Source organism: Nanorana parkeri, unplaced genomic scaffold, assembly GCF_000935625.1.
Source record: "Nanorana parkeri isolate BGI_ZX_2015 unplaced genomic scaffold, ASM93562v1 scaffold100, whole genome shotgun sequence".
NCBI lineage: Eukaryota > Metazoa > Chordata > Amphibia > Anura > Dicroglossidae > Nanorana > Nanorana parkeri.
Window position 1 is genome coordinate 2236934 of NW_017306368.1, and position 20314 is coordinate 2257247.

A 20314-nucleotide genomic window follows, 5' to 3' on the forward strand; every position below is an offset into this window, starting at 1 on the left:
TAGCTGATGCTGTTCTGCATTGCTGTATAATGGTATTGCTGGGAATTGTAGTTCTCTATAGCTGTTGGTAGTCATTATTGCTGGGATTTATAGTCCTCTATAGCTGATGGTATTCTGCATTGCTGTATAATGTATTGCTGGGAATTGTAGTTCTCTATAGCCAATGCCATTCTGTAATGCTGTACAATGTATTTCTGAGTTAGTGGCAGAACTTCTAGGGTCGCAGCAGTCATGCACGCGCACAGCCCTGACGAGGCATCCCTCCACTACCAGTGTGCTTTACATTTCCTAAACCGATAAATACATTCACACTACTGTTACATGGATGGTAAAAGTGGCAGACAGGGGCGGGGAGAAGGCGGGGGAAGAGGCAGAGCGGGAGGGTGGCCAAGTTGCCGCACCATGGGCCTCTGGGTTGTACTTGCCCCCTGGGCTAAAAGTTGCAAGTCAGCCCCTGGTGGTCAGGGTGGGCAGTGATCAAGTGTAGTGAGAAACAAGCTGAAATCCCTAACCAGGGAAGTACCACTGCAGGACAGCAGGGGCGAACACAGACTGGAGTCATGGGCTAGGCAGTTTACCAATCACTCAAGCATTGGGTGTTGGCCTGAGCACAGCTAAATGGTGAGATTGATTGACTGGCAGGATAGGGACTGTCTGTGTAACTACTATATCAATCAGCAACCGGAATCTGGCTATACCTATACCTCCCAGTCCTGTGGATCAGAGCAGGCTGCAGTCTCAAGGTGAGAGAGATCATGTGGTGATTAAAACTACACAGAATTGCAGATCATCTTATTTTTGACACACATCCTGTGCTTATAAGGTGTCCCTCTTTCTCACATGAATGTACACACACACACACACACACACACTCCAAAAGCATGCTAGCATGATTTTTCCAGCAAATAGGCATTACTGACAAAGCAGTGTGACCTAAATATTGTAAATCAGAACTACAAGGGAAGAAAGAGCAAGAATAGAGTATGTTTTTAGTGGGCACTCAGATTCATTAATATGCAACCTCTGTAGCACTATTGATAAACATTCGGTAGGAAGGCACAAGAGAGTTATTCTTTTTCTCTAATGCTGTCACCAATTTAACAGTTCTTTTTACTTGGGTCTTTTATTTTCCTGAAATGAATTGCTCACTCAGAAGACCAGCCAGTTGAAAATAATTGCATGGATAATTTAACTATATTACGTCTAATGAAACCTGACTTTTTCTAAAGAAAGTACCAACTTGTTAGTTTCTAAAATGAAGAAATATTCAAACATCCACTTCACGTAATGCAACAGACTCAGAATCAGTTTTGCTACAGTTCAGCCCATTGCCATTATGAAAAGGTTTGTTCTAAATACAATGACATCTCATACAATGACATTTTGCTGTGCAGTCATTCAGAGAACAAAACACAAAGCATCATCTGTATAAAACATTTTGTACATGTAATTTGCACTATAACTAACAAATTAAAAATATTTTAGGGAACCACAAACCTATAATTTTTGGGTTGAGGGATCATTTGCTCTATCTACAAAAAATAAATAATATTACAGGTATTAATTAATCGATTGCCGTCCGCCCACTGTAAATACACTGGCGGACGCTTCCCGGCAGGTAGACGTGCCTGTACGTAATTTTTTTCCTGCGCGGGCATGCCCCTAGCGCGTGAGCAGAATCCAGCCGGGCATGTAAACAGCTGGTACTGATGTAGAACCAGCAGTGAGGAGAAGAACAGGGTCAGAAAAAGTGGGGTCATACACAAATAGATCAGAGTTCAAATGATACCGAATCAGCAGAGAGGAAGATCAGAGTCAGAACAAGCCAGGTCACACAAATGGATTAGAGCAGATAATAGCTGGGTCAAGCAGGAGCACACAAGGTAGCAACACTATCACAAGCACTGGTGGTGTGCTGACACTGGTGATTTAAAGATGGATTGGCCAATCATTTTTGCTTCCCAGGCAAGGACTATCTCAGGTGAGTTTTGCTTGGTCTTAAAGGGACAGCCCGAATCCTAATACTGACAGCCTAGTCTTTAAACATGTAAGCTGTGATAGAGTAAAACTATCTGGAAATGTACTTGTGATTAATATCACTTCAGGGCAGACACCCTCATTTTTGTCACTGAAACTACATTCATGGCCTTGTATCTGGCCCAGAATAATAGGTGATGGGAGCACGCTCAAGATTCCAGAAGGGAGTTGTCAAACCCAGATGGTAGGTATTTCCACGGTTGCCATATTCCACTGTTTTGAGAGACTGTGTAAGATAGTGACCTCAATTTTTTCATGGGGGGAGGGTTGGATAGTTGTGTTATCAATCTCAAGGGAAAAGTTGGGGGAAGGTGCATGGGCGGGAGGAAATATTATGAGCTCAGTTTTAGAAAGGTTGAGTTTTAAGAAGTGTTGTGACATCTAGACTGATATGTCAGTTAGTAGATTAGTGACACACAAGGACACTGAGGGGATGAGTTGTGGAGTAGAAAGATATATTTGAGAGTCATCGACATAGAGATGGTATTGGAAGTCATGTGGGGTTATTAACTGACCAAAGGAGGAGGTGTAGATAAAGAGAAGGGGTCCAAGAGAAGGGACAGAGCTTCAGGGGACCCCTACAGAAAGAGGAGGGGAGGAGTTAGATTTGTAGGTGACACTAAAGGAGTGCTTAGATATGTAGGAGGAGAACCATGAAAGAGCAGAGTCTTGTAGGCCAAGCGAGTGAAGTTTTTTGAGGCAGAGCAGGTGGTCAACAGTGTCAAAAGCAGCAAAAAGGTGTAATAGCAAGAGTAAAGAGTAGTGGCTATTGTTTTTAGCTGTTAGTAAGTCATTAGTGTGTTTTAGGAGGGCAGTTTCAGTGGAGTTTAGGGGCGAAAGCCAGACTGTAAGGGATTGAGAAGGTTGTTATCAGCGAGGTGGCAGCTCAGACAGCTGTAGATAATGCTTTCTAGGAGTTTGGAGGTGACTTGGAGTAAGGAGATTGGTCTGAGATTGTTGAGGTTGGTATGGTCCAGTGAGGGTTTTTTGGGTATTGGGGTGACCAGTGCATGCTTTAGAGGGGAGGAAAAGATGCCAGTAAAGAGTTAGAGGTTGAAATTGTGAGTAAGAGAGTGTAGGATAGAGCAAGAGGGTGACTGAAGTGGTGAGGGAACAGGGTCCAGGGGGCAAGTGGTGAGGTGGGTGTTTGAGAGAAGATTTGTAACCTCCTCTGTGGTGACAGGGTCAAAAGAGTGTGAGAGAAGGCGTGTATCCAAACCTCTGTTTTTAACATTAGTGTGAGACGACAAGTTTTTTTACATGCTAGCTTGTGAGTGTGCCAGGAAAACCTTTTGCTGTTTTACTGTTTAAAGCCCATTCCGTGTGCACCTTGCTGTAAAGCTGGTGACGAATTGATGAGTGCGTTTGTCATCTGTTTTGCTTGGTACATTAATAGGGGAAGATGACTGGACAGTGGGGATTTGATCCAGAATTGTATCTATTTTGTTTTTGAAATGAATGGCAATGTCCTGGGCAGTGAGTGAGTTAGCGAGTAGAGGAGATGGGGACATAGTAGAGAGTTAAAAGTAGAAAAGAGTTGATCTGGATGAGAGTGTGTAATGAGAGTGACAAAATAAGTCTGTTTGGCATCACGGAGGAAGGAATTATATTTTAGGAGGGCAGCTTTATAGAGGGTGAAGTCTTGCAGAAGCCTTGCTTTCCGCCACAGTCATTCAAGAGTGCGGCTATGTCTTTTTAGATGTTGGATTTCTTTTGTTTGCCATGGTTGTAGTGGATGTGGCCCGATGTGGCCCTGCGTGTAGTGAGGGGAGCCAAAGTGTCTATAGAGGATGAGAGCGAGCTGTTGTAGACAGAAGTAGCCAGGCCAGCCAGGACAGGGGTGATATTTTGTCATATAGCTAGTCAGTAGCAGAGTAGAGAAGAACAGGGTCGAGGTGGCTAAGTTTTCTCCGGGTAACAGTGTGCCATGTAGGGGGATTTAGGAATTACAAGTTTGAAGCAACACTTTCCTGTAGCTTGTAGATTTGTTGTCACTACTACTTGCTCCAGTCAATTCTGGTCTATTACTGCTTACACATTAGTTAGTGATTGTGCACCAGTGTACAGCTGCTCCCAGATCTCCATAATGCTGAAGTGTTTTTGTTTTTTTTACTCAGTTTCAGCACTGGGGGGCTTAAAGTATTTTTATTCTTTTTTTTTTTAATTAAATAGATTTTTGTTTTCAAAAAAGTGTGCACACCCCTCTACATACAGTATATTTAACCCAGTTTACCATACATGTGGGCTTATATCCCCATGGCAATGTGGCAATAAAGGTGCCGCTCCCTGTCATGCAGATACAAGTTCTCATGCCTTTCAGCATTTGTGCAGTGCTTTAAGAAGGGTTCTCCCCAAAAAAGTACTCTCTGTAAAGTTTAAGGATTTTGTAATGCTTCATTTGTATTTGTGAAATGTTATTCTTTATGTCTCACTCATTTCTGTGGAAATGAGGAATCTTTTCAATGCAACCTCTATGCATTGTTGTTTTGTATATGATCATGTAGTTATTATAAGATGATGTAGAATATATCATAATGCATCTAACCAGTTAGGTGTGTGTGTGTGTAGGTATCAAGTTTGGGTTTACCAATACCCGCAGTCACAAAGTTCACAAATCCCAAAAAGTTTGCAGTTTCACTGCCAGAAAGAGGGTACACCCTGTAGTGCAGTTTGTAGCCTTTTTCCTGGTTACCTGAGTCACCAGAACCAATATTTGAAGCCATGGCTAAATAAGCCCTCCGTTCTTCAAAAGCTGCTCTGCTGAATAATCATGTCCATCAAAGCAACTTCCATGATGTTAAAAGTTATTTAGTCAAAACACTATGGGGGTGGGGGGGTATCAATACTAGAGCAGACAGAATCTGGAGCAGTTGCCTATAGTAACCAATCAAGCTTCTCTTTTCAGTTTGTTCAGTTAAGGTTTGAAAATGAAAGAGAGAACCTGATTGGTTGCCACATACAGTTCCTCCAGATTCTGGCTGCTCCAGTTTTGATAAATTCCCTTCTATATATTTTGCTTGTAAATACTACACTTAACATTGGAAACACTATTTACAGATATTGTCTGACAATTTCTGTTATTTTGATGGTTTTAAGTATGCAGGAAACTTGAACATCATATAGGCGTAAACTGGACATACACTGAGCACATTTTGTGATTTTTTTGATGAACCGCTAAGTGGGTAGCCCTGTTAAAGAAGGGCAGAAAATATTGTGCCAAACAGTGACTCCAACCAATCAACTGCAGTCACTGTTCTGGTATTGTGACAGTGGCACACCCATCACTGTCAGAATACAATAACCACAGTGGGAAATTCATTAAAAGGTAACTCAACTTTTAAAATGTAAAAAAAGAAAACAAATCTTTAAAAAAAACATTATAGCATATATAATTGAGCACAAGCTATTTTGTAATTCAATGTTATTAAAAATTACCTTTCCATTTAAACATGTAGCTGCTGTAATGTTCTAAATGCATTTTGGTGACCTTGAGGCATTCTGTACACAGTTGGTGTACGGAACGCCCCCATAAATATCCTGTGTCTGTAATTGGTTGACTGATTTTCCCAGAAGTCTGCACTGAGATACAAGATCATTTTTGGCATCCTTGCAATAGGAATTTCATTTCTTGATGAGATATTCCCTGGGGGTTAATTACTACTAAAGGGATAGAGACACTGCACCTTTCCCTATTACAACACAGGAAGCCCATCAGCTTAATTTAATAAGCCCACACTCTCCTATTCAGGAATCAGTTTGGAAAGGACATACTGCAACAAACAGCTTTTCTTTAGAACAGAAACAGTTAGGAAACTGCAACAAAACCATGTTTAAATCCTTGTAATATACACTGACAAGCCAGAAATGATTGATTTTTTGGGGGAATTACTCTTTAAATCTGTTAAATTTATTTTTTCAGCCTGCAGGCTAAATTAAAAACAAACTAACGGTGTATGGCCAGCTTTATAGTCAGTGAAGTCACAGGGAATTCAAGGAGAGGCACCTCCCACCTATCACTTAAAACTGTTGAAGTGACTTGTGGTTCCAGCACTGAATGAAGAAGCCAGGAGGATCAAAAGCTTCTGCTATCTCATGTCTTACAACACAAACAAAACTAGCCCATACAAAAGCATACCACCAAAGGTACTGATATTTGGTTTGCAACAGGTCAATTTCACACTTGTTACATAGGCTTCCACAGGCGCCTTGATGACCTGGCAAACAAAGATGGCTGTAGACTACTCAATACTGCCAGCAAGGGAACACTCCGACTCCTGTTCATCCTCCAATGAGGATGATAAAACCTTAGATGACAGAATCACTAAGGAGGAAGCAAGCTCATAACCCCCTTCTATCATGGAGAAGGTAGACAAAGTATTACCCCATGCATTGAGTAGCTGTAGCAGGCTATGTTGGAGCAGGCCCAACACCTCACAGATGCAGAGCACTGCATCTCTACATTGGAAGATGAATTTACACTTCCAATATAGTGATAAGATAATAGAGAAGATTAAGCAAGCTCTAGAAGACCTAGAGAACGATTCAATGAGAAGTAACCCTACCATCATTAGTTTTCCAAAGCATGACAAAGTAAGTACCCTAACTGAACTATATTCTACATCCATATGTCATCATTATAAAAAGTGAAAGCTCTTCAAATTATATAATCGTTTACTCTTTGTGGACTATTCAATGGAGGTGGCCTGTAAGTGCAAGCATTCACCCAAATCTGCTCACCTCTGTAAAAGAAATGCATGAGACTGATAAGTAGAACATTTGCGCCTCTTTTTTTCTAACATCTTTCTTGACACATTTACAGATAACTGTATATTAACAATTTTTTTCTTGTTATCCTTTGCTGGGAATCCCATTCCTATTAAAGGACTCATGATACTTAGTGATGGTACCAATGTCTCTATGCAGCTAAACTCCCTTCCACCCTCTTATGCAAATAGTATCCTGCAGTGTATAACAGCTAACTGAACAGATAAAAAGTACACCAACATTGGAAACAATTACATGCCAATATTGCTAGAAGCACATTTGTCATCTGTGAAAATGTATCACATGCAGAAGTTGTGGGTGGGAAAGCTGCTGGGTTCCCCCTCATGCTGGGCAAGGCTGAGGCATTGATGCTTCATAACAATCTAAGACATTTCCTTAAACTATTAGCACAAGATAAAAAAGCTCCAAGATTACAAATACTTTACAATTGGAACTTTGTGGGAAGAGGATTACAATTCCACCATGTTTGACAGTGAGGACAGATATACCCACTACCAGCATTCTATTTGAACCAAACTATACAGCTCAGAGGACTCAGAAAACCTCCATCAGGGCAACCCTGGAGGAAATCACTTACATTATCAAAATCTCACAAATAACACAACCAGTTTACAGATGGCTACTCCACTGTATTCTACAAAATGTCCCAGGAAATCACACTAAACACCTTGATGCAATGTATTAACACATGTGAGATGGAGGACAATATTTACCCACAGGAGCTAAAGCATATATTAAGATACTTTGAAAAAAAGGGAATGGCCCCAGTTTACCAGATTAATAGAAAACGATCTCACTCCGGTAGATGCCAAAATGCATTCTAAAATGTTTTCATTACCCTTGGCAGATCTACTTTGGGACCTAATTCATCCATCCCACTGTGTCATTGTAAAAGCCAGAACAGCAGTTTCCAACTAGTGATGAGCCCAACAGCACCCTTTTCAGTTTGAATTTGAACTTTCAAACATGGAAAAAGTTTGAATTCAAACTCGAACTCAATGCAAGTCTATGGGGCTAGAACTTTGAAAATCAATTAACCCCCTTTTGAAGGCTTATTTGCAAGTTATTGGCCATAAAAAGGGTATGGGGATTTAGGTACCGCCCTGGGGGACATGTATCAATGAAAAAAACACTTTTAAAAAATAGAATTTTTTAAAGAAACAGTGATTTTAACATCACTTAAAGTGAAACAATAAAAAATACAAATTCCTTTAAATATTGTGCCTGGGGGATCCCTTTAAACTGCCTGTAAAGTGGCACATCTGTACGATGTATAGAACCTGCTGCAGCAAAAATTACACTTGTAAAGAAAAAAATGACATAAAAAAAAAACGTGTGGTTCCCCGTCCCAAACAATACCAGACCTTTTAGGTCTGGCAGGAATGTTAGGAGGGACCCCCCATTTAAAAAAAAAAAGGTTAAAAAGCATGGGGTTCCCTCCAAAGGTCATACCAGAACCTTAAGGTCTTGTAGGAATTTTAGGAGAGACTCCATGAAAAAAAAAAGTGTGTGGGGTTCCCCCTTAAAGTCATACCAGGCCCTTAAGGTCTGGTAGGAATTTGAAGGAGGAACCTCACCCTCAAAAATGGCAGGAACAAAATGTAGGGTCACCCCTAAAATTCCATACCAGACTCTTGATCCGAGCAGAGGTCTAGCAGGGCAGGAAAGGGGGAGGATGAGCGAGCAGCCCTTCCTCCCTACCACTGGAAAAGCACCTTGTCCCCATGCCGATGCTTTTCCCCACAAGCCCTGGGGCATTGGTTGTGGGGGTGCGGGCAGGGGGCTTATTCACATCAGGGTACCCCTTTAATAAAGGGGCACCCAGATGCAGCCCCCTTGTGAATGAGTAAGGGCTACTTGTACACCATACCCATTCATTAAAGAGTTAAATTAAATTGTAAAAAAAGGGGCCAGACTTTTAAAAAAAATCCATTATTTGGAAGAAAGAACAAAAGACAAGTTTTTGACAAGTGGAAAAAATGGATCCACCAACGTAATCCAGCGTCAATTATGACGTCCAGGGTTGTCCATGATGATGACGACTCGACAAAATAAAACAAAAAAAGATAAATAGAAATAATTTTTTAAAAATCAACGCCGTCCCGTCCATTTGCGGCGAACACCCTCAGCCCAACTGTTTACAGTTGTAATAGTTGAGCCATGATTGGGCAAAGTCATCATGACTTTGCCCAATAATGGCTCTTACAGAGTACTGGGTCCTGATTGGGCAACGCTTTAGCCAATCAGGGCTCACAAGGCACAGTGACTTGTGCGGGGTGCTTGCGGGCAAACAGCCCGGACAGTTCGTGTGTTCGCGAACACAGTACCTGCCAATGTTTGACTCGAACATTGAGCCCATGCCTATTTCCAACATCTGAAAGTAAAATTTGGAGTTCTAGAAAATGCCAAAATATATCCCAAGGAGGACTTAGCCATCATCACGTTCACTGCTGAAAAAGCCTCGGACATCGTCAATGTTCAATGGTTATTTCAAGTAATGCACACCATGCCATTTCACAGGGCATATGTTTCAAGTCCTCCAAAACATTTATAAACCCCCCTCAGCTAGAATTATTACCCAGGACATTTATCAAATTTCATTCACTTACTTACACATCTAGGTTGCCCCCTCTCATTATGTTTATTACAATGCATTTTCATTTTTGTTAAAAAAAATATCACATATTACAAAACTCTGCTTCTATGTGTATTGATCCCAGTAACTTACCAACATTGCAGATATTAATTAGGAAAACAGAGATTAGGATGAGATGAAACTTCATTCTATTGTGACCTTCACGCTTCTTGCAAATAGTGCTAAATGATCCTTTAATATATGTTATGAAGGATCTTTTTAGAGGGACTTCACTTGTACTACAGTCATCATCACCACCATGATACTCCTCATACAGTTTACTATATACACTGGAAGACCTTGATTCCTGTAACCAAAACAGCACATACAGTGCTGCAAGCAAATTACAGCCACAATATACACCAAACACTATGGTGAATGTGCTATGCTGAAGTAAGGTTCCACCCAGCAGAAAGCCAGAAGTTCCTCCAATAAATACCATTGATTCAGCAATTCCCATTCTAAAAGTGCGCTGAGAATTTTCCGTAATGTCAGCCAAATAACTAAAAACACTTAAAAACATTGAGACATGTCCTCCAGAAATGCCAATCAAAGCAGCAGCAGCAAAGGTCCAGTAATAAGTCATTTCTTTAAAACAGTAGATTGCAATAAAAAGCCCTCCACTTGCAACAGCGAAAGCAGAAGGCAAGATCATTCCAAGCCGGCGACTACCCTTATCTGACCAATTCCCAAGAATGAGTGCTGGTAGAACGGACATTATGCTCATAATTGCAATGTATATAAGCATAATATAGGATCCTCTGCTTTGGACAACTTCATATTCATCTTTGTTTTTCTGGATACCACTGCATTCAGTGTCATTGTACAGTTCTTGACAAACCTGGAATACAACAACATTGACATTTAAAAATAATATTTAAACTTTATAGGCAAGATAAGATACTTTTTGTCATTCTAATAAAAACACAAGGAAACATGTTTCACATAGCAGCACAACAGTTTTAAGTCATAAGTCACACAGTCATAATAAATAAATAGAACAAGACAAAGTGTGACTATGGCAGTTTCACAATGAGCTCTGTTAAAATACCGTATTTTTCGCTCCATAAGACGCACTTTTTTCCCCCAAAAGGCGGTCAAAAATGTCTGTGCATCTTATGGAGCCAATATTCCACCAAGCTGTACACACGCGCTCAGTGGCTCCCGCAGGGTAATGTGTGAGAGCTCAGGCGGGGGGCTGACAATGTGTGCCCATCCCATTCTCTTCGCTGCAGCCTCACAGACTGTCAGTGGTTTCTCCCTACAGGCTGTAATCGGCTGCAGCGATCTGTGTCAGTGGGGACAGGCAGCCGATTACAGAGTGTACAGAGAAACCTCCGACAGTCTGTGAGCTTCCTCACCGTGCCGTCTACTCACCCCTCCGCGGCGCCCGCGCTCCTCTCCTGTCCAGCAGCTGACCACAATAGCCAACCTGTTATTGGCTCTTTTAAATTGCAGTAGCCAATAACAGGCTGGCTTTTGCACCCGCCCACTGCCTGCTGTCAATCAACAGAGGTGGACCTGAAGGAGGAGAACTTAAGGTCCCTCCTCTGCTGATTGACAGCAGGCAGTGGGCGGGTGCAGTAGCCAGCCTGTTATTGGCTATTGCAATTTGAAATATCCAATAGCAGCCTGGCTATTGCTCCCAGCAATGAAGTAAAAAAAAAAATTAAATAAGCTAAAATACAAAAAAAAAAAGAAGTTTAAAAAAGTTAAATACGCTAAAATTAAAAAAAATTTAAGACCCCAGCCCCTGTGAACACACGCAGGTATGGATGATGTAACTGGTGGAGCCACGCACAGCCGCACAACATTAAAAAAAGCAGCCTTTTTTTCCTCTAAACCTAGGTGCGTCTTATGGTCAGGTGCGTCTTATGGAGCGAAAAATACGGTAGCTTATACTATAGTAACAGGACCAGTCACTTAAAGAAGAAGTATGGGATGCTTGAATTACACCTGTCCCCATAGTTAGAGCCGACGTGTGACATTGAAACTGTCACACGTTGGCTCTATTGATTGGTAGGTGAGCAAAAACATACTGCTGCTTGCTCACTTTCCGTTCATCTGCTTGCATAGAGCGGTGACCGTCTTTCTAGTGGCAAGAGGGTAAAAAAAAAGGAGTTAGGTACTTTCTTTCTGAAAGCCTGCTCTGACTAGTCTGCTTTATATGGTTCTCCTTCTGCATAATGATTGCAGAGGGGATACTTGAATTAATAGCATGTAAAGGTCGTTTTCTGTAAGTAAATGACCATATTTCTTTGCAATAGAAAACAATTGGTGTGGATATAATTGAAACATGAACGGTATATGTGGTGATTTATTTTTCTCAAGTTCCTACCAGGCAGTGATTCATCACTCAATTTCTCTCTTTTAGTATCCCCTATTGTCTTATTTAGTAACCATCACCTGTAACCATTTTTCTTTACATTATTACTGACTATTCAGTTAACCCACTTAAGTTGGCTACATGTTAGAGATCTAAAGAGAGTGGCAGGATGGAAATTTAAAAACTAAAGAATCGAATTCTGATCTGTGAGTCATTTCGTGTGCACCTTACTGTATAACTGGTAACAAATTGTTGAGTGCGTTTGTCGTTTGTTTTACTTACTGGAGAATGCCTGGAACCCCTCTTTTCTACTGTACCCTGTTCTGCGCCCCTTGACCCTATTGTCCTATGTACTTCTCGCTATCTCCTCATTCTTCTTCCCTTTCCCTATCATGGTTTTCCCCATCTGTCTCTATTTTACTTGGTTCAGCTTCTTTGATTCCAGAATATGCTTTATAAACATAAAACTTGTAAGGCAAGAAGTAAGAGTCACCAGGCTCTCTATATATTTGATTAGTCCTCATAGCATGCATGATTTGTTCAATTCATTTGGACTTAATATAAATGGTTTTTTTATTGTCTAAATGTGTTTATATTAATATGTATTTGATTTATCCTTTTGTACATTGGTATATTTTGCCCCACCCCCCAATTCCTTTTACGAAAGTGTTCATATAAGCATTAACATTTTCTATCTTGTTTAAGTATAAACTGGCATACAATATTGATTATTGAACACAAAATAATTGTTTACAAGCGTGATCTTAAGTAAATCAATCAACAAAGTTAATATAATTAACACATTATAGATCAGAGTCTTTCTATCAAATGGCTAGCTTCGGTACCATCTTTGATAATTGATAGATCTGTACAGACTGGACTAATCACATGTGAAAAAAATTAAATGTTTCTGCAAATGAACCTTATATAGTGTAAACAAAAAGTTGTATTCCTAATATAATAATATATTCCTAATATAATCAGGTCTTTTGTTACCAAAGATGTTAGCATTCTGGTTATGAGGGTTATGTTTACGTATTTTGGATTTTACACAAATAAAGGAGTTCCGGGTGAAGATTGCAGTGTGTGGCTGTTTCTTTGGATTGAATTTGCTATGGAGTATGGATGGCTCCGTGGCTAGCACCTGCAACAAACCTGCAAGTAGTGAAACTGATGTAGAAAAAGCAGTGGAAGTCTCTCTCTGCACTTGTCTTTTCTACAAAGTTTAACAAAAAGGTCAACACAGGGTGCCCAAACACACCTCAAAGCCACAACCCCACATTCCAGAGATGAACATTTTCTGAATTGAGAAAGCTCGTTAGATGACCAGTGAAACATCTTCAAGAAAAATACAGCAAGTCCAACTGCCTTGCCTTATTTTTTACAGATATTCTATGAGGAGGTTAGTGGCAACCTAGATGGAGGAAAGCCAGTGGACATAGTGTATCTTGATTTTGCAAAAGCATTCGACACGGTACCTCAAAAACATCTAATCTACAAGCTTCAATCGTTGGGCATAGATGCAATGGTGTATATTTGGATAGAGAACTTGATAAGTGAACGTGTCCAGTGAGTATCAATAAATGGCTCATTTTCCGAATGGTCTTTGGTTGGCAGTGGCATGCCCCAGAATTCCATCTTGGGGCCATTACTATTCAACCTTTTTATCAATGATATAGGGACTGGTATTAATAGCAATATTTCAGTCTTTGCTGATGGTACCACAATTTGTGGGGCAATACATTTGACAAAAGACAGCAATTTTACAGGAAGACCTGGATAAAATAGGGGGGTGGGCATGGCAGATGAGGTTTAATATTGAGAAGTGTAAAGTTATACATTTTGGAATTAAAAATACACATGTAAACCACTCCTTACTGGGCATCCCACTGGGGGAATCCGAGGTGGAAAAAGATTTGGGAGTCCTAGTGGACAGCCACCTTAGTAACAGCATGCAATGCCAATCATATCATGCAAAAAAAGGGAATATACTCTAAAGACAAATCCATAATTCTCCCGTCGTACAAAATACTGGTTCGGCCACATCTTGAGTATGTGGTCCAGTTTTGGTCACCGATCCACAGAAAGGATGTCCTTGAGCTGGAGAAAGTCCAAAGAATGGCCACAAAGATAATAAAGAGGTTAGAGGACATAAACCATGAGCAAAGACTGCATGCATTAAATGTGTTCACTCTTGAAAAGATGAGATTGAGAGGGGGTATGATATTAATGTACAAATTGTTTAATGGTGATGGGATCATCAGTAATAAACTGTTTACGGTTAGTTCACTCAAGAAGACAAGACACCATCAGTTGAAACTGGAAGAGAAAAGGTTTAATCTGATACAGCGAAGGAGATTCTTTACCGTGAAAGCTGTAAAATCGTGGAACTCTCTATTACTTCAGAGACAGTGGCCACAAATATTATACAGCATCACTGAACATTAAGTAAGCAGTTTTTACATGTTCCCATGTAAGAGGGAGAGATTAAGCTGTTTTTTTGTAAAAACAACAACAGTGTATTTTTTTATATGATAAAAAGTATCCTAGGCTCCTGTACATGGCTGCACAGATGATTTATGGGTAGGTGAATGATTTATAAATGCAGACTTGCAGTATATGAGCAACAGTTTTGGGCAGATGCCCTTTTACAAGCCACATCAAGTTTATAGCTAACAGATTTCTACGGACTACTTACATACATAAACTTTGGTAATGACACAAGAAATAAGTACCCAATGACATACAGTATATTTATACATGCAGTAAGGTCGATACACAGGTGAGTAATACCTTCATAGTCATTGCATGCTAGTGGCTAATCTCAGTCCATTTCAGAGGATAATGGAAACAAAATAAAAAACATACAGTATATCAAAGAGAAAGTTACAAATCATAATTTACATTGAGACCGTAAGGCTAGTTATGATCCAATTTGTTGGTATACCTTGTTTTTTTTTTTGGGGGGAGGTTATGTATGCATATATATTTTCTTTCCATTATCCTCCACTATGAACTTGGATCGGCTAATATTATCTGATAATTATGACATACTGTAAGTACTCACCTGTGTTATATCTCATTGGTTACTTGTTTCTCATGCCATTTCTGGTGTTCACAAACCTAAGAAACTAGTAGAATCTTTTTTGTTGTAGTATGGCTTATTTTTCGCTCCATAAGAAGCATGTTTTTCTCCCCAAAAGGCGGGCAAAAATGTCAGTGGATCTTATGGAGTGAATGTGTGAGAGCTCCCTCATCCCTATCGCCCGAAGCCCGGGACATGCAGTTTCGGGCGCCAGGGCCGGGCCAGTAGTTTTTTGTTCATTTAGCCCGGCTCCTGCCAAGCAGAGCTAAATGTATAGTGTGGAGCCACCGCTCATTTTGATACAAGTGATCTGATTAGATCACTTGTAGGAAAGGAGCAGCATCGATCCTGTCCGGTACCCCCACCGCGGTTTTCGGGGTCCCCCGCTCCTCTGGGGGATCCGTGACCATGGCATAGGAGCTCACCATAGAGCGCCTAGAGCAGACGTCTGCTCTGTGTGATCACTGAGACCGTGGCGCTGTAATCACAGCAATACCTGTCTCAGCTGTCACTAACTACAGCTGTCAGAACCCTACCCTCTCTGCGTCCTATGGTCCGGTGCGCCTTATGGAGCGCAAAATACGGTACCTTATAATGTATATAAAAAGTCTACACACCCCTGTAAAAATGCCAGGTTTTTAAAATGTAAAACAAATCAGACCAAGATAATGCAAAAAACGCAGAATGTGCGAAATACTACATGAGATTTTTTGCCACATTTGTTGTGCATATATGAACCCATTAAAATCAATAGGGACGCACTGCAAATGTGGTGCAAAAATGAGCACGAATGGGGCACGTGTTCCCGCAACACACAGGTGTGAATCAAAAGAGTCCAAAAGTCCACAAGCTAAAAAAAAACCGCACAATCCTCAGACAGGTTAGTGTAATCTCAAGATCATAGGCAGAGCTTCTCCTCTTTAATTTTTGGAAATTCTGCAAGTACTCAGAGGGAGGGGAATTGCATATAATCATTATGTTTATATTGCATCTTGCGCTAATGGTGAACATAAGTTTTCAGATGAGATGTCTGAAATATGATCTGACATCCTAATTTTGAATTGATGCTTGGTCTTAACAATACATATCCCTCCACATGAGCACACAAGGAAATAAATAACACCTTTTAGTATCACAATTGGTATAATGTTTTGAATAAATAACCCTTCCATTAAAGAGTTCAGACTACTTCCTGAAATTACAAATTTGCAAATTGAACAGGAGCAACATTTGTAGGTACCCTTGGTGTGACAACAAGCTCCTCATCACCGAAGGAAATGACTATGCACCAGATTGTCTCTAATAGATCTAGGACGCATATATGTCATAGGGTACAGATGTAACCAGCTTGGATATAATAGGATCTCTTAATAACCAGTGCCAATATTCCTCCCATATTTTATTGACTTGTGGACTTTGTTTTGGAATATCTAGTAATAAATCAAATGGTTGAATCTTCATATTTAGGTGATTTTTGAATATCTTAATTATTTCTCAAATCCTTTGCCCATTTGTATCCTTCTCAGGTCTCAGGATTTTATCTTTATCGCCTCTTGCCCTGAATCTTCTACATAAATTCCTAGCTTCCTACTCAAAAGCTCATAAGTAAATCAGTTTCTCCCCTGTTCAGGGAGCTTGAAACAGGTACTATGTGCATCTTTACACAGTGTAAGATATAGCTTCAAATGGTAGCGCATTAAGGAAGTATTCCACTCACAAACATCTTCTTATTAGGGCTTCCTGCCCACTTTTATTTAACCCTTTCGCTGCCAAGCCCTCCAGAACATTTTTCAAATCAGCTGGCCAAGCCATTTTTTAATTTTTTGCAATTTTTTCCTATTGATTTAGCCCAATCATTTTCTCCTTTTCTTCTCTTTTTTCTATTCTGCTCAGTACCGCAGAGGTACCGAGCAGAATAGCTGAGCCGAAGGGCGCTCTGCGGCATTCGGCTATTCACTCACTGCTGTTTGGGCCCTATGAGAATAGGCCGAACAGCAACGAGTAGCCTGCCGGAGGTTCGGCTAAGCCGATCCAGATGTTGGATTAGCTGAGTCAAACTCCTTCTGCACTTCGGCCGACCCGAACCCAGCCGCAGCAAGCCGTTGTACGGCTGATTTCAGTCGGTGTACGGCTGAAATCAGCTGTACAGGCCTGAAGTGAATAGCCAAACGGCGTTCGGCTCACTTCACTTCGGGTTGGTTATTCACACGGCTGCCTTCGGCAGCTTTGTGAATAACCCCCTATTTGTCCCCAGTTATTCACAAACACTGGAATGATCACACGATCACTCCGGTGTTTGTGCTGCACAGAGGATTGGTAAATATCAATGATACTTATCGATCCCCCGCTCGGGCATGCACAGAGCCACTGTCATCTGGAAACTGACATGATGACAGCGGCTCCGTTCTCACCGCTCAGCCATCCTGAAACTTGTGGCTTCTAATCACCAGCCAACGCTTGCTCCTCCGCCCCACCCCCCAACCCTGGAATTCATAACTGGGGACATCCCTCACACAGGATTCTCCATTGTAAGAACACAACTTTAGCTTTGTCTTTAAGCAAAATAATGTTTTTCAAAGTCTCACCGGCTTCAGGTTATCACTTTAAACCTCTCCCACACAGGCTGTATCCAGCACACTTGCCACACAGGCTGTATCCAGCTGACTTGCCACCAGGGCCGCCGTCAGGGGGGGTACGGCCCATAGTTAAGTAAGGGGCCCGGGCCACGTGAGGGGCCCGTGAACCTAGCATGAATATCGGCTGACGGCCGTACAGTTGACTGGCAGTAGGTGGAGGCGGCCGCCCGGGCCCCCGCAGCACCGGAGGAAGCCGGGGCCCGCACATTCGAGATCCTCAATTGGTGTTCTCTGTGCGGGCCTCCGGTGTCCTCCTGTCTGTGACTGACTGCACATTAGGTTTTTAAAGATGGCCACCGCGAGTAGCCCACATCTCATTTAAAATATAGCCGAAACGGCAATATATTAAATGAAAATCATTCCCTGGTGGTCTAGCGGGGTATCAGTATGATCTGCATCTCTTACTGATGCAGATCATACTGATCGATCCCTCGTGGTGCTGCTGCTGATTTGCAGGGATCAATTCGTATGGTCTGCATCAGCCTGAGATGCAGATCACACTGATCATCCACTTGACCATTAGGATAATCCGCAGGGATGCAGCCCCCCTTCCTGCAAAACAGATAAGCAGGAGAGGGGGACATTTTTTAATTAACAATTGTTATTAGTTGTGTGTGTGTGTGTTTTTATTGTGTGTTTTTTTTTATGTGTGTGTGTGATTTTTTTTTCCATTAATGAAGCTATGTGTGTCTCTGTTTTAATATGTGTGTTTCATTACGTGTGTGTGTGTGTGTTTTTAACCACTTCATCCGGGTTGACATATATGTACGTCCTCCGCTGGAAGTGATTATACCAAGAAAATGGCTGCTCCTGCAGCCGTGTTCTTGGTACCGTTTTAAGGCCTGTTCACACCACTTGCAGTGCGTTCCGGCCGGAAACGCACTGCATCGCATTGCAGCCGGCTCACTTTTTGGCCGAGCAGTAGGGGGCCTGGCGGGCCATTGAAGTGAATGGCGCCTAACAATAAAAGCAGCACACATGTTAATTTTTATAGCACAAAACAGCACAAACGTGTTAGAGAAACACACTGGAGTTTTTATTTGTGCTGATTGTAGGGGGGGCCATACTGAGCTCACAAATGGAAAATGCACAACATTTTCAGTGCCTACAACATATATATATTCCCAATTTATATTTGATTGAAATATTGCATCAATAATATAAGCTAGTAAAATTCACATCTCATAGTCCTCATAAATAGTAATGAATCAGTCCCATGAATAAATAAAGAAAGCTCTAACCTTTGAAACAGGTTCAATGCTTTCCCAAGTTAGCAATTACATCTATGAATAGCCCATTAAATATGGCTGAAAGAAATAATTAATACGAATGGTCTGCTGACCTAAACTGGAAGCCATAGTCATCTTGAAGGAAAATAGCATAGTATCATCATACAGTATTAATATTCTAATGAAGAGCAATCGGGACATTTAATATAAGAGGTGCTGGAAACATTTCTTTTTAAGTGCAGGTTTAAGTGCGTCGTTTTTACCATGATTTTGCCACGTTGGATTTTTTATATGCTTAAAATGGTCTTACAGGTGCATTCCAGTGCATTTGTATGCATTTTTTATGAATTTGTATGCCTTCCAGTGCATTCCAGACCAGACAAACTAGGAAAAGTAGTATTTTTCTGGTCTGGTCTGGAACGGACTGCGCTGTTGTGAACAGAGGCCAGAAATAGCATAGGGATACATTAGGATGCATTTTGGGTCCGGAAACTGGTCTGGTCTGGAGATGATCTGGACATGGTGTGAATGGGCCCTAAAAGATAAAGACCATGACAATGATTGGCAAAACTGTCCAAATTTGATTTGCAAAGGGTTCAGGGAAACTTTCTCAATATTCTACAAACCTGAACTCTGAGGAAAATCCCACTGAAGTCTAGGAGCAAATCGTGTTTTTAGCTTTGGCCATTTTTTCTTCTGTCAAAAAAATTATGGGAAGCTGGGTACTGTAATGGGGGACAAGCACCAATGCGAATGTGTATATAGCAGGGAGAGAGCTTTTTCATGCAATTTCAAGAGCATCATTGAAAACACAAAAATACTTTAAATACCATGTTTGGAGATACCTTAAAGCTCTATGTGGTGTTACAGAACAGTACCATTTTCATGGACAGTCTCAGCATCAGCATACACAGGCAGCACCTATTTGACCACAAATAACACAGCAGTGATAGAAGTTAGGCATACACTGATTAGGTATACTATTTTTACTATAGGAGGAGGAGAGGAGAATGCGGTGAATGTTACATAGTTACATAGTATTTGAGGTTGAATAAAGACATTAGTCCATCAAGTCCAACCTATTAGGATCTCATTCTAGGAGTATGTGAGTGATATAATGTGTTGGTTTTGTTGCACACTGTTCTTGCACTTATTTAAATGTTTTCCTTCAAACGATGCAGCTGTGTGCTGCAAGCAAAAGGAAGTCTGTGGTCAGTAACAAGGTAATGCTGCACTTTGAACATCCTAAAGGTGCCCATACACCTGCCGATTATCGTACGATAATCACGGGTGATCCCGCAATCGTATGATAATCGACAGGTGTATGGGCAGCGTGCGACCGCATCTATTGTACGGTCACATGACTTTCATCTTCCTAGCACGCTGGAAAACCTGCCGAAAATCATAGGATTTTAAAAGAGGGCCCTAATAACATAAAAGAAAAATTTAGTAACCCCCAAAAGATACAAAAACTCCAAAATACTACTCCTGAAATAAGAGCAAACTTTTTTAAAAGGGAGCCTTGCAGCAAAAAAACAAACAACAAATTTAACTAAAAAAGGTCCTATCAACATACAATAA

At 41.0% G+C, this 20314-nt stretch overlaps 1 protein-coding gene across 1 annotated transcript in view; it reads right to left on the reverse strand.

Moving 5' to 3' along the window:
* LOC108784166 (proton-coupled folate transporter-like) overlaps nt 1-20314 on the reverse strand; it is a 100438-nt gene that overhangs the window by 78415 nt on the left and 1709 nt on the right. Inside the window, exons 2-6 of the mRNA XM_018552892.1 lie at nt 18412-18461; nt 17910-18056; nt 12939-12999; nt 11511-11549; nt 9551-10298 (exon numbers count right to left, since the gene is read on the reverse strand). Coding sequence (XP_018408394.1) covers nt 9551-10298; nt 11511-11549; nt 12939-12999; nt 17910-18056; nt 18412-18461 — 1045 coding nt within the window. The remainder of the gene's footprint in view (nt 1-9550; nt 10299-11510; nt 11550-12938; nt 13000-17909; nt 18057-18411; nt 18462-20314) is intronic.